This window comes from Myodes glareolus, chromosome 14, assembly GCF_982192425.1.
Source record: "Myodes glareolus chromosome 14, mMyoGla1.1, whole genome shotgun sequence".
NCBI lineage: Eukaryota > Metazoa > Chordata > Mammalia > Rodentia > Cricetidae > Myodes > Myodes glareolus.
The window spans coordinates 44,860,748-44,874,063 of record NC_142039.1 but is presented as its reverse complement, the minus strand read 5'-3'; the positions used below and the strand labels follow the sequence as shown (position 1 = coordinate 44,874,063).

General features: G+C 34.4%; 1 protein-coding gene across 2 annotated transcripts in view; it reads right to left on the bottom strand.

Annotated features, from left to right (window-relative positions):
* Window positions 1-689: 689 nt before the first annotated feature.
* The window catches only part of LOC146892006 (prolactin-8A9-like), a 37,547-nt gene continuing 24,920 nt past the window's right edge, over window positions 690-13,316 (bottom strand). The window contains exons 1-6 of one of the 2 annotated variants that reach the window (XM_087896699.1): window positions 7,635-7,665; window positions 5,405-5,583; window positions 4,626-4,664; window positions 3,655-3,759; window positions 1,732-1,911; window positions 690-878 (exon numbers count right to left, since the gene is read on the bottom strand). In XM_087896699.1, the coding sequence (XP_087752825.1) occupies window positions 690-878; window positions 1,732-1,911; window positions 3,655-3,759; window positions 4,626-4,664; window positions 5,405-5,583; window positions 7,635-7,665 (723 nt within the window). Of the gene's footprint in view, window positions 879-1,731; window positions 1,912-3,654; window positions 3,760-4,625; window positions 4,665-5,404; window positions 5,584-7,634; window positions 7,666-13,316 lie in introns of those variants that run through there. The other variant, XM_087896697.1, reaches the window with a different exon arrangement.

Genomic DNA, 13,316 nt, shown 5'->3' with positions numbered 1-13,316 from the left:
GTCAGGAACAAACTCACCCCTCTGATGAATCTTCTGCTAGTGGATCAGTGCCCCTTGCTGGCCAGAAATCATGCTGAGCTGACACAGGGCCTACCTTTCCTCTGGGAGGCTATTGAAACACAGAAACTCCCTCCTGCCCAGTTGCACTTACAGCCCAGTCCCAGCATGCAAGCCGCTCAGGGATTTTTTATACCTCTATTGCATCTAATCCTTGTCCCCCTTCCCCCCAAATTGTCATTAGACTGTGGGATCACACAGAAATTGTGTTCTCTTGGCTAAGCTTTCACAGTGAACATTATTTCCTAAGGACAGTCTCGATTTCGTGAAGCATTATAAAATTTACATTTCTTAGTATGGTATATGGATTACTTAATTGAGAGTTTTACACTTTGCTTGAGTAACTTGAGCTTCATTACTTTCCTGTGAAGTAAGTCATAAATTTTTTGCATACTTAACATCTATATTTTGTTATGAATTTGACTGGGGAAACCTAACTTTGTTATGTAGATATTTTATTCAATGAACAAAAGACAAATAGACTTTTTAGATTTGAGAATGAGAATGTTTTTATTTTTCAAAAAGTGGCCCTTTGTATGTACACATGCATTCACATGGTATAACGTTAAAAGAAACATCTTGGCAATGGACTGTTATGGACCATCTCCAAAGCAGAAAGGGTAGATGAGCACTTAGCAATCTTTCCCAGTTATTTGACACTTCAGTGTTCTCAGATGACGTACAGTGTAAAATATATCTTTGCGTAGGCAGAAGGAAAGGTTAAACATTGCCACAAATTTATTCATTTTGTCATTTGATTTCATGGATGGAAGATAGTCCCAGACAGGATCTTTTTCCTTTATCTGTGCTGTAGGAAATGCCTAAAAATCAAAATGATAGTCAGTTTCTTGTTGATTATATTAGTAATGTTTCTTTCTCCTTGCTTCTTACATGCTTAATCACCACAGAAATGCATACAGAAATGATGCTTCCATCAAAGGTATGGAGTTTCATTTATCTTGGCCAGGAGACCCCTAAGCAGTTAACCTTGTAATAACTATGATTAAAACTCATCCATGTGCATTTGCCCTAACATGGAATTGATTGCTGATGAAGGAATTCTCCTTCAGAAACAAACAGAGGAAAGGTAGAAAATTTGTGTTTGACTTTTGGTCAGTTGACAGGGTGGTCAGTTTCTCACTCAGGAAACTTTTATGTGTTCTCTATATTTCATAGAAGCTGTTGTGCAGTACTATTCTTTTATGCACTTCAACTAAATCTACACTCCATGTAGTTTGTGTATGTAAACTTCACATATGATGAAGATCTGATGGTGCCTTAATATGCAGAGCCAAGGGATGACTATGAGAAGAGCTGAATTCCTCCTGGTCCTCCTGAAGAACGTGTCCCCTAAAATATATTATGTAATGGTGATCCCCAACCATAAAATTCTTTTTGTTGTGGGGTTAAGCTGTAATTCTGATACTGTTATGAATCATAATAAAACTATTCACATTTTCCAATGGTCTTATGGGACCCCTGTGAAGATGTCATTGGACCCTCACAGGGTTCATGACCTACATGTTGAGAATCAATGTCTAAAGAGAAGACTAAATACAAGATGAGATATCTATGTTTCACTCTGGCAAAGTAGGACATTTCAGAATATTTTTTTTAAAAAATATGAAACCTACCTCTTTTATGAATGAGAATAACTAACAGAAAATTGCTTACCTTGGTGAGTATCGACCTAAGGTCATCCAGGAGTTCTCTGTTGTTCTCTTCAATAGACTTGGCTTTTGAAATTATACTTTCTGGGACATTTTTCATGACACTCAGTTCAATCACGAGATGGTATAAAGGCCTACTCCAGGCACCCATTAAATGAATCACTTGTTTCAAATATTTTTTGGTCTAAAAAAACACAATAGAACCATTGAATTAAAATAATTTCAATGCAGCAAGTGAGTTGCTTGTATAGTTTATGGAAAGAAACTGAACTCAAACATGTTCTTACTATTTATGTATCTTGCATATTGTATAGATGTTACATAGTGTGGGAATGTAAATTTTAAACTGTTAGTCTATTGTCTAAAAATAAAACAAATTATGACACTTATAAATAGGCATTTTTCAGAAGTTATGTCATCATGTTTGTTTTCCCTATGAAATCTAACAGCTGACTTCCTATTGAGATCTTTGTTATTTGGTTATTTTGCTTATCAATTGGTAAACCAGGTCCTGCTGTGACTAAATAGAGGTCAATAAAATTTGACTCAGAAAAGATAGATGCCACCAGCCAGGGAAAAGTGACTCAAATAATTTTCACCCAGGGATTAGTACATATCAATACATCATTCATTCATTAATATACTCATTTATGATTTCTAGGTGTATTTAAGACAACAGAACAAGGATAGAGTGAACTGCATGGTACTCATTATGTGCTGTCCCGTTGTCTCTGACAGAGTGGGATATTTGTTGGTAAGAACAGCTGAAGAACTGTGTATATATGAAAAACACAGGGTTTATTAGCAGAAGAATGGGAATTACAACAGAAATTGCCCCTCTAGTATTTAATGTTCATATTTGATTTAAACTACTTCTGTATTGATGTTTGTTAGTATCTCTCATGGTCATGAAAATGAGAGTAGACTAGAGCCTATTTATTACAATGGAAAGATGTAAAGGGCATTAGGAAAAGGAGCAGGCAAATGGTGATGGCAACACATGGGAGCATGATCTTATGTGGCTAGAACTGAGATCTGTGGTTGGATGAAGTGCACATCTGAATTCTTAATTTTCATACAAGTGGAAATACAATTTTTCATAACCTTCCTTTCCTTTTTTACATTTAATATCATCTTCTGCTAATTTTTGGCAAGCTTCAAATACAGAAATATTAAGAAAGTGCTTTTCGATATATTTTGCAATATTGTAGCTTTAAAAAAGCACTTCCTTTATATCTCTGTCCTATTTTTCCTCATAGTTGTCATATAATATTAAATTTATATAATATTCAGATTTGCTATTGAAAGGAGATGAGATGATTGTTACCATAAAATAAAACTGCTGTAATATGTGGATATTCTCATTATGAATTCCAACTTTGTTACATCCTAAGAAACATATAATTGTATTTACAGGACTATTCTTCTCATCTGGCTTTCAGGTAAGGCATAGAGAATTAGAAAGGGAGGAGATAGTTAAAAATGGTATGAGAACCAAGACAGAATGGAAAATAGAGAAGGTGTAGTGTTCAGGAATGTAGTAAGTCACCATGAGGAAGCCATCAGCAATATATAATGAAGATAACTACATTTTGGTCACTTAAGTAGAAGTGAGTTTATAAACATAAACAGCCAGTCTAGCTCAAAGAGTCCTAAAAAATTGAGAGTGAAATTTCAGTCTCAAGACATTGCTAAAATGTCACCCTCTAAATGGACTATTTAAGAATAACTAATAATTTCTGTTATTAGTTATTTGATTTTATTTATAATTTAATGACAATATAATGTAATTTTTAACATACTTAAATTCCATTGTCTTCTGCATGAATGATTACTGCATCTATCATAATGGCTGAAGCAACAGTAAGACTAAAAGCTCACTGTATTGCTTCTGATGTTTAGTGAAAAACCCAAGATGGAGACTCACCTTAATATTTGTGTTGACAATTCCATCTGGATGTATTGTGGCATTAGAGTGGCAGTGTGTTCCGGCCCTGAGAATAGTTGGATTCTTCAAAATCATTAGTTCCATCTGTAGTTTAAAACAAACTTCAGTGAGAGTTCAGAAATTATAGGAATGACTTCATGACAAGAAAAATTTATGCATTTTGATGTATATGTAATTTTTAACAATAATTACTTCATAGAAACAAAAATTAAGGGATTAAGAAAATGCACATCACCTAATTGGAATATTGGATCTGCAGCTTAATTTGGCAATCCACTATCTTTTGAAGCATTTACCTCCACTTTTAATCATCTGTCTTCCTACTCTTCCTAAAAGTTACTATTTGGAAGGTAAACATAAAAAGAAACATATTTATCAAGAAGTGAGTGTTTTAATTATTATCTTTCTCTAGTATTTCAGCAGCAGACCATGACACATATTGATTAATATTCCTATTTTCTGTCAGTAAATATTGAAATTTCCTTACACAAACATCAGAATTTCAAATTTATTCAATGAACATTGAATACATATAGCTGTGTAGTAAAGATTTTATAATACTTTTAGAATAAAATTGTATTCATTGTAACAAAATTACACATAAAAGAGTTTCCTAGAAAATACTCTTTCATGTGTAATTTTGTTACTATGAATACAATGAAGCAATGAGGAATCAAATATACAAAAGAATTAATGTTCATGTGTTTTATTTTTCAATGTTTTATTAATTATACATTAAATTTACTTAAATATAAATTTATAATATCTTACTTTTTCTAATAATCAGCTAATTGAAGAAAGGTTAATAGACTATTATGAAGGTTAGGATGTAGAAAAACTGTCACTTCAGAACTGAAAGTAAAAATTCAGTGTAAGGCTTTCTCGTTTAACTTGAGATCACTGACATGATCTCCTTTGGGGAAGTAGCTGTAAAGAAGTAGGATACTTACCAGATAATGAAATGAACTGGCAGAGAATTCACTGCCGAACTGAGTCATGTTAAGGGAAAAAAAATAACATCTAGTTAATAAAAAACCAACATGAGTAGATGTTTATTGCAACTGGACACATTCTCCTGATGTCCATCATATTGAAGGTTTGCCTATTTTCTCTTTAAACCACAAATCTAGTATTTAGGGGATTCTTTAAAGTCTCTCTCTCTCTCTCTCTCTCTCTCTCTCTCTTTCTCTCTCTCTCTCTCTCTCTCTCCTCTCCCCTCCTCTCCTCCTCCTCCTCTTCCTCCTTCTACTTCTTCTTCTTTCCCTCCACCTCCTTCCTTTCTCTCACTGTCTCCTTCCTTCCTTCATCCTTTTCTTCCTTCCTTCCTTTCTCTCTCTTGCCTTTTTGCATGCATTATGTCATCTCTGTTCCAAATACATATTTTACTGCAATGTGCATTTTCTACAGTGCTAAATAAAGATGAACAGTGCAAATTTGTGATCCTGAATGAAATGTAAGGAAACAAGTGTCTTATCCAATCATATATTAAGGGTTTCTACCATATATTTTTATTTTTTAGGAGAAATAAATTCAGAGGAAATATTAAAAAGGCCATTAGATTCTTTGAAATTTCATGAAACTATCTCTTTGACCCTGTCCATGTTTCAGTAGTTGGTGCTTCCTTTACTAACACATGTTCTTTAGAAACTTATTTTCTCATATTTATGTCACGGTAGTGTCTCAGTTCCCAGTGCAGTTCAGACAATAGCATGAAGGTTAAGGCACTTACAAACTCTAGATGCATTTTCTCAGCCACATCCCGGAGGGTTTTTACTCGGTCAATGGCACTGTTAAAGGTTTCCACAAGGGGCTCCCAGCAGCCCCCCACTTCTGTCTGACACTGGGGAACTGATGCAGCTTTCTCCCATAGGAGTAGGTTCGACATCAGCAGCAGTAAGAGTGTCCCTGCTACAGAGAAACAAGAGTCACTTAGGGATAATGCAGTAATATGAGTTTTTCAAGTTTTAACCACGTCAGAAAAGGTTTATCTGGGTCAAGATTTGTCTACTGCAAGATTTGATATTGAATATCTGGAATGACAGATAAAATCACTGTGAGTACTTTAGCGGTTAATTATATTTTCCTGTATAACAGTTTGAGAAAGAGGTGGCTTCCTATTATTTTGTATTGTTTCCTGAAGTGAATCTGGAATTTATAAATGTCTGGAACTGAATTTCACTCTCAACGAGTATTATAAAATCGTTCCCTTTAGATGGTTTTGTGTCTTTAAAGTTTAAGTTCATTATCAGTTACCAAACTCTTGAAGAATTTGTAATTTTTAAACTTCAAGAATTCTATCAGCATTTTGGAAAATGACGAGAAAGGACAGCACACCTTATGTGTTTGCTTTCTCCACATGTTACATCAGAACATATGATGATTATTAATACAGCTGATGAAGAGAATGCTGTCCTAAAACTGATGTTAGCATGGAAGTGCTAATTTATGGTAAAACTTCAACAGAATACAAATTCTTCAAAAACTCCAGATTATTTTCTTTAAAGTTAATCTTCATGACAATTCTCTAAGCGAACAGATTAGATTGTCATTATTGTACATGAATATATTTATGAAGGAGAAGGTTTACATGACTTAATGAATTTCTTAATGGCTTATTATTGGCAAATGGTGAAAGTAGGACACCAACAATCAGGAGTTTGCACTTTTGATCAAAGAAAGATCACGCATTGGTTCACACCATGCTTCTTTCTGGCAGAGAACATAGTTCCAGTTCTGAGACTGTTTTCTCAGAGCTCATTGCCAATCTTTGGAGAGATACACTTTGTCATTGGGACATTATAATAGCAGATCTAGAAGATGGTTTGCACTACTGCCTTTGCTCTCTAGAAACACTCACATTTAAAAGTTTTGACAATGACAGGATTTACTTCAATCTAAAATGTTCCACACATTAAGCAGTACAACACAAGGCCAAAACATAAGGCTGAAGGAACATAAGCAGAGGAAGAAGAATCAGTATAAAACTAGAGGTCCAGAATGTTTACTTTTGGAAAATGTCCTTTGCTGATGTAATATCAAATGATCTGCTCTGAATTCATAGATAACTGAGTTACACTAAATGAATTCAGCAAGTTCTTTCTATCTTTATATGTATGCATAAATGCAAATATAATAATTAAAGAAAATGCCCCTAAACTTTAGAGGAATCATAGGAAAAGTTTTTTGAAGAGTTAGAAAAATGAAATAATACAATATTAATCATCAATGAAATTCTCAAAAATGTAAAGATATCTTCCTATTCCATTTCAATAGATATCCTCATTTTTCTACAAAATATCACCTACAAGAGATGGCACTTTGTCCACACTCTTTACTCATCTTTTTATGATTTTTTTGACTTGTGCTAACTGAAAAAGAATACAAGTCACAATTTGCCATTTGTCCACTTCAGGTTTCTAAACTTGAAGATTCTTTAGGTTTATTCCAAGGTGAAAACTCTTATAACAGTACACTGGATCAAAAAAAAATTCTGTTTCTTCTGAGTTGAGATAAGAAGAATTGGACACACTGACATGACAATGTTGATACATTGTCCTTTTGAGTGGTATTATTTTTTTTCTGGAAGATGCCCTATGCATTGGAAGTTGCTTAATGTTCCCCATCATTTCTACTCATTGGATTCCAGTAACACTGCCCATCTCTCACTTCAATAGAGATAACATAGATTATCCCTGAACATTTGTAACATGTGTCAAGGTAAAAGATATTGATAACTACTGATCTGATTGTCACTTATTCCCTGCACTGTTGCTTTCAAGTCAAGTAATTTTAAAGGATCTTAGAAAGTCCATGCTGAGTCTTCTGGAAACCTATCAACAAATATCATTTCATACTAGATATAATACCAAAGATTTCAAAAAAAGATATCCAATAAAGCAAACTCTTAAGCACTAAACTGAATATTTTACTTAGAGATACGTAGGGGCGAGTTTACTTACAGATGTGAAGTTGATTCAAGGGCTGCTCCATCTCTGAGAAGTTCCCAAAGAAGATGAGTGCTGTCTCTGGAGAACTGGCTCACTGGAGTAGTACATTCGGCTGGTTTCCTCCTCCTATATATTCTAGTTGATACCCCCAAGGGCATGCACAGTCATTGGACAACAAGAAGTCACATGGAGAAGCCTTTATTAGTGAACTACATCTGTCTATCTTCAGGGAATGCAAGCAGTTTTATTACCACATACTTATCTAGGTCTGGAATTTTTTTTCACTTCTTTTCTACGTGTTGATTCTTGTCCTAATTGTTTTTGATATCTCTAAAGCCAATTCAGCTGCCTGATGACAGATGGTCCTGTTAGACCACGAGGAAACTGTTGTTCATAATTACATCCCCCTTAGATAGTTACATTCTTTATATCATCTTTTTTACTATGTTTATGGACAAAAAGGGAATTTTTATTTAATATTTGACCATTATGCCATAACATTAGTAAATTATCAGTAGTGTTATCATGAATCTCTGCCAGAAATCTCTGACTACTTTGAAGAGTGTTTCTCTTTGAATTAAACTGACATAGTAATCTACACGACTAAATTATGTTTAGAAGTCATTTTGAAAGATATCAAATATATATAACAGACAAACATCTTTAACTCCTCTTGAGAGTCTGTGACTTCTCAAGGAAATGATTGTGCATTGGCTTAAAATACAAAACGTGGCTTATTTCCTTAGTATGGGCCTTGATCATATCAGCTTTGTTCATTGCACCAAAAAACATTTGTGCCACTGTTTCCCTAATGAGTATAGTTTTATATGTTTGCTGCTAGCATTAGTACTTGAGCCATAGTATCACTGGTGACAATTCTCCAAAAAATAACTCCATAGTAGCTTCCAGACTCTGACAGCCAATTGATATCCAAGGATCTTCTACCTTAGTGCCAAACAAATTTTTTTCATATTCTTAAAACAGAGCGTTTGCTGTCTAAAAAGTTAAGCCAATCAGTTAGTTCTGGTGCATGTTCCAAAGGAGATATAGCTTTAAGAATGTTAGTTACTTTGGAAACCAAACTGTCAATTATCTCTTAAAACAGTAACTCACACTGATTTCAGGGATTTAATTCAATAATCCAATGGTTTTTCAGGAATCCCTGTATGTACATTCTCACAGATTCCTTAACTGTTATCTTTAATATTCTTTCTGAATTTCTCTCAAATGAATAAAGTATATAGAGGTTGGATTAATGCAAATTGAGTTTTGCTGACTTTCATTTCCATAGACCTACTGTTATCTGTTTCAAGAAAACATAGATTCACTTCCGGATTCCTCATCTACATGGACACTAATCATACACTGGAGCTATCCAGTGTAAATCCTCAAGCATATATCAGTTCTTTCTTCCAAAGTACATGGTTTTGTAGAGTAGTACAGATAGCATTGTTACTTCTTTTACAATTCTACAGTCTACATACAGCTCCATGAACTGTTTGGGATGCTCCACCTGAAACTCTGACAAATGATTAAAAAGAGATTCTCTCTGGCTAATGGCCAATGTGAAGCAACAAACATTCAGACCTGAAAAACATCTTGCCCCTCCAGATGTCTTCCACCTTTTGAGAGTCTCTTGTTTGGCCCTAGGACATGGAGCTCTCTGTTGTCAAGTGTTTGAGGGAAGGGTCCTGGTCTGCATGAGTAATCTCCTCCCTACAAACTCCCCTTTTCTCAACCATACAAGTTCGACATAAATTTCACAGGTTCCAGAGAACATTCACACCCTGCTTTGTAACTTTTGTCCCTGTTGCATCCTCACGTCCAGTGTTCCTATCCACATGAGAGAACTGCACACAGAGTTCTCTCTGATGCAGAGCTAATTGCCTACCCCTAGGGCAAGCTCTATCATGTTTATGTCCACCAATCTATCTCCTCCTCCTAATAGTGCTGGCTTTGGTCCACAGTGATTTTAGAAAACCACAGAGTCTAGTCTACTAGGCAAATTGAGAAAAACCAATATGCCTTTCCTTTAAGATTCTTCTGAGATGTCCTCAGGTCCTCTGTAATGCCCTCTCTTGCTCAAAGGTAATATTGGCCAACCTGCTGATTTTATCTGATGTGCTGTCCCTCCCTCTAAGACATCTGTTTGCTGCAGCTGGGAGTTTATTGGAAAGTCCTCCCAATAACAAAAGTTCTCCCTTGTTTTCTACCCTATGGAGGAATGTTACTCAGTTTATAGCTTTTCATTTGCTCATAACCTCCACATGTTTCATGTGGTCAGCATTTCCACTGCAAATCCTAGATTGGTCAGAGTCCTTATCTTGCCACATTTGACTTTGCTTGAGCCCTGTTCTCAACATTTTTCCTTTCCTGTATCAACTGTATTAGCACTTTTTAAATGATATTTAAATCATGTTCCAGTCATTTATATTCTACCCCTTCTTCTGAAAGGGTAGTCTTATGCTCAATCATGGTTCTTCCGGAGAATTTTATCACCTAAACAGGATAAGTAAGTCAGTGTTTGTCTCTGTGAGTATGTATGTGTGTTTTGTGTCTATATGTTTCCAGGTGTGTATGTGCGCTAACATGTGTATGTATATATGTTCAGCTATGTATATGTATGTATTTTGTGTGTACCTAGATATGTAATTATGTATATATATATATATATGTATATATATATATATATATACACACACACACACACACATCTGAAGGCTTATACTGAATGACTTCCTTAATCACTTTGTGTCCTATTTTTAAGATAGGTTATTTCATTGAGTATGGAGCTCATTGCTTGGATATACTGGTCAACTACAAGCCCCAGAAATCCCTTTATTTCCACCTTCCCAGAACAGAGAAACAATCATTGGCAGTTTGGTCCTGCTAGTCATGTGGATTCTATGGAATTGGGTTTATGTCCTAGAATACGTGTACAATCTCTACAAAAAAGGAAAAATATCTCCTGATACCATCTTTAAGTTTTGAAAACTATTGTGATAGACAGAATTAAACACTAACAAAACAGTTTTGGAATATGTATTTGTTTTGATACAAACTTTTCAAACTTTATTTGCCATAGTAAAATTGACTGAGATGAGTAGTTCTTAGTCTTAGATTGCAGAACTATTTTTAAGTCTGTCAAGTTAAAAGAGCTTCTCAACACAGTCCACACACAGAACTCACTGCAGACATCACTCAAATTGGGCTCTGTTGGGTCATTTATAGGTACTATAATCCCTACTGGGAACATGCTTGTAAAATATGTAGTCTTCTTATTACTTATTAATTAACAATTTTTACTCCTGTACTAATTACTTAATTAAAAAACTAAAGAAAGGAAATATAGAAAAGAAATAAAGTTTTAAATGTGTCAAAAATTCAAGAACTGCATTAAGATATTTTATCTATTAAAAATAGATTTAAAGAAGGTAAATTTGTATTTTCCCTTAAAATATAAATGGGTTAATTGTGCAATGAAACATTAATGTAGAAATGAGGACAACTGAGGAGACCTCAACCTTCTACAAAGGTCTATAGGCTACTACGGAATTTTGAGAGACGAGAAATAGCCTTCATTGTGTAAGAGCACTTGAAATGATATCCAACATCAAATGAAGCATACATATAAGTGACATTATGCATATTGAACAGATTTTATTTATTTACTTATTAATACGTATGTATGTTCAATACATGTGAAACAACAATTGATGAAGGAAAGAGACCACAAATTTGAAATAGAGCAACGAAGTATATGTAGGAGGTTATGAAGAGAGGAAAAAGATGAGGAAATGATATAATCATAATCTCAAAAAAGTAAATAAATTAATAATAATTAATTTTTTTCAAATGTTTTGTTCTTTTGCAAATGTCTATTTCAGCATTAGTGTTTACTGCAAGATTTGGAGCACCATTAATTGAAATATGGGAGTTTAAAAATGGCTCACAATGTTTTTCCCTTTCTATCTCTATTAGCTAAATCAATTATGATTATGACAGATTGTTTTTCATACAGAAGAGCTATTTTGCTGCTTATAAAGTATTTTTGAAAAATGCTATGGAGATAAATTCTGCCACTGAGATTTTCTTTCCATAAGATTAGAATGTATGCAGTCAACAAGCATTAAATATGAGTACTATTTAAGTGATAGATAAGTGTAAATATTTAATATTCATTTATCATTTGATAGTAACATATAAAGCGATGATCCAATCCGTGGTAACTTCTCAAAGTATTGAGTTTGCAAGTTTCCATTGCTGTGACAAAATACCTAAGAAAATCATCTTAAATTGGGCAGTCAAAATGACTCCAGCAGTTCTCTGCCATGAGGCTGGAACGCTGAGGAATGGGCTGGATCTAGCCGTCAAAGCCACAGCTCTCCATATTGCTTAGTAAATTAAAGGCTCATGTGGTCAGAAATAGAGAGATATACAGTAAAGATAGATTCAAAGATGAAGAAAACCTTTAAATGTTTTACAGTGTATTAAAAATATATGCAAGCTAAAAGTTAAAGTTCTTAAAGTTAAAAAGAAAAAGAGAGTATTTGGGTGTGGTGGTATACACCTTTAGTCCCAATGCCTGAGAGGCAGAAGCAGACAGATCTCTGCTACTTCAAGGTGTGGCAACAGAGGCCTTTAATCCCAACACTTGGGATGCAGAGGTAGATTGACCTCTGAGACTTCAAGGTGTGGTAGCACACACCTTTAATCCTAGCACTGGGGAGGCAAAGACAAGTGGGTCTCTGTGAGTTCAAGGACAGCCTGGTATACAGAGTTATTCCAGGACAAAATATACAGAGAGCCTGTCTCAAAAAGTAAAAGTAAAAATAAAAGAAATAGAGGTAAAAATAAAGCCACCTAAAGATGGAAAATACACAGAGAATCTTGATACTGTATGCTATTATGCTCTCTTTGAATTGTTTGAATGCTGAGGAAGGAGCAACAGCTGCTAAAAGATATTTGTTTATAAATGCTGATGAACTAATCCAAGATAGATATTTTGAAAATACCTTGACTTCAAAATTTGGATCTAAGGTTATGATGCTTTGGAAAAGTTCTTCTTTTGTTTTCACAGAGGATGAGACCCTGTGGATTGCTTTCTATCCCAATATGGTATGATAGACCCCACCCTCCTGAAGGGTTGTTATGAACACCCTCAAGATATTACTTTGCTCAACTGCCAACTGAGATGAATCTAGCACACAGTTTATACCATGAAAGACCTGATTAACAGCACCCCTATATAGCCGGAAGAAGTTTGTAGAGAAATAACTACATCCATGTTCCCAAATGTTGCTTATAAATGTTCTTTTACATTTAAAGGGGGATATGATATAGATATGAATAATTTGCCTTGGTATGGATTTTAAGGTCAATTTTGTTATATGTATATATATATTTCTGATCTTGATTGAGGTATTGTGATTGTGTAGTTCATTTAAAAATGCAATGTATAATTAAAAATATAGGTTGTTAATGGATAATCATTGATAATAGTCAAGCTTGTAGTAATGTTAGTTTGATTTTCTAGATTTGCATAGATATATTTCAGATAGGCATTCTTCATATCTTTCAAAGACTACAGAACATGGCATTTAATGTTTTAATGACTTAGGGCTTTTCATGACAATGAGACATATCTACTCCTGGCAGCACCAACCTACTTCAAGAGGAAGATGGACATTGAAG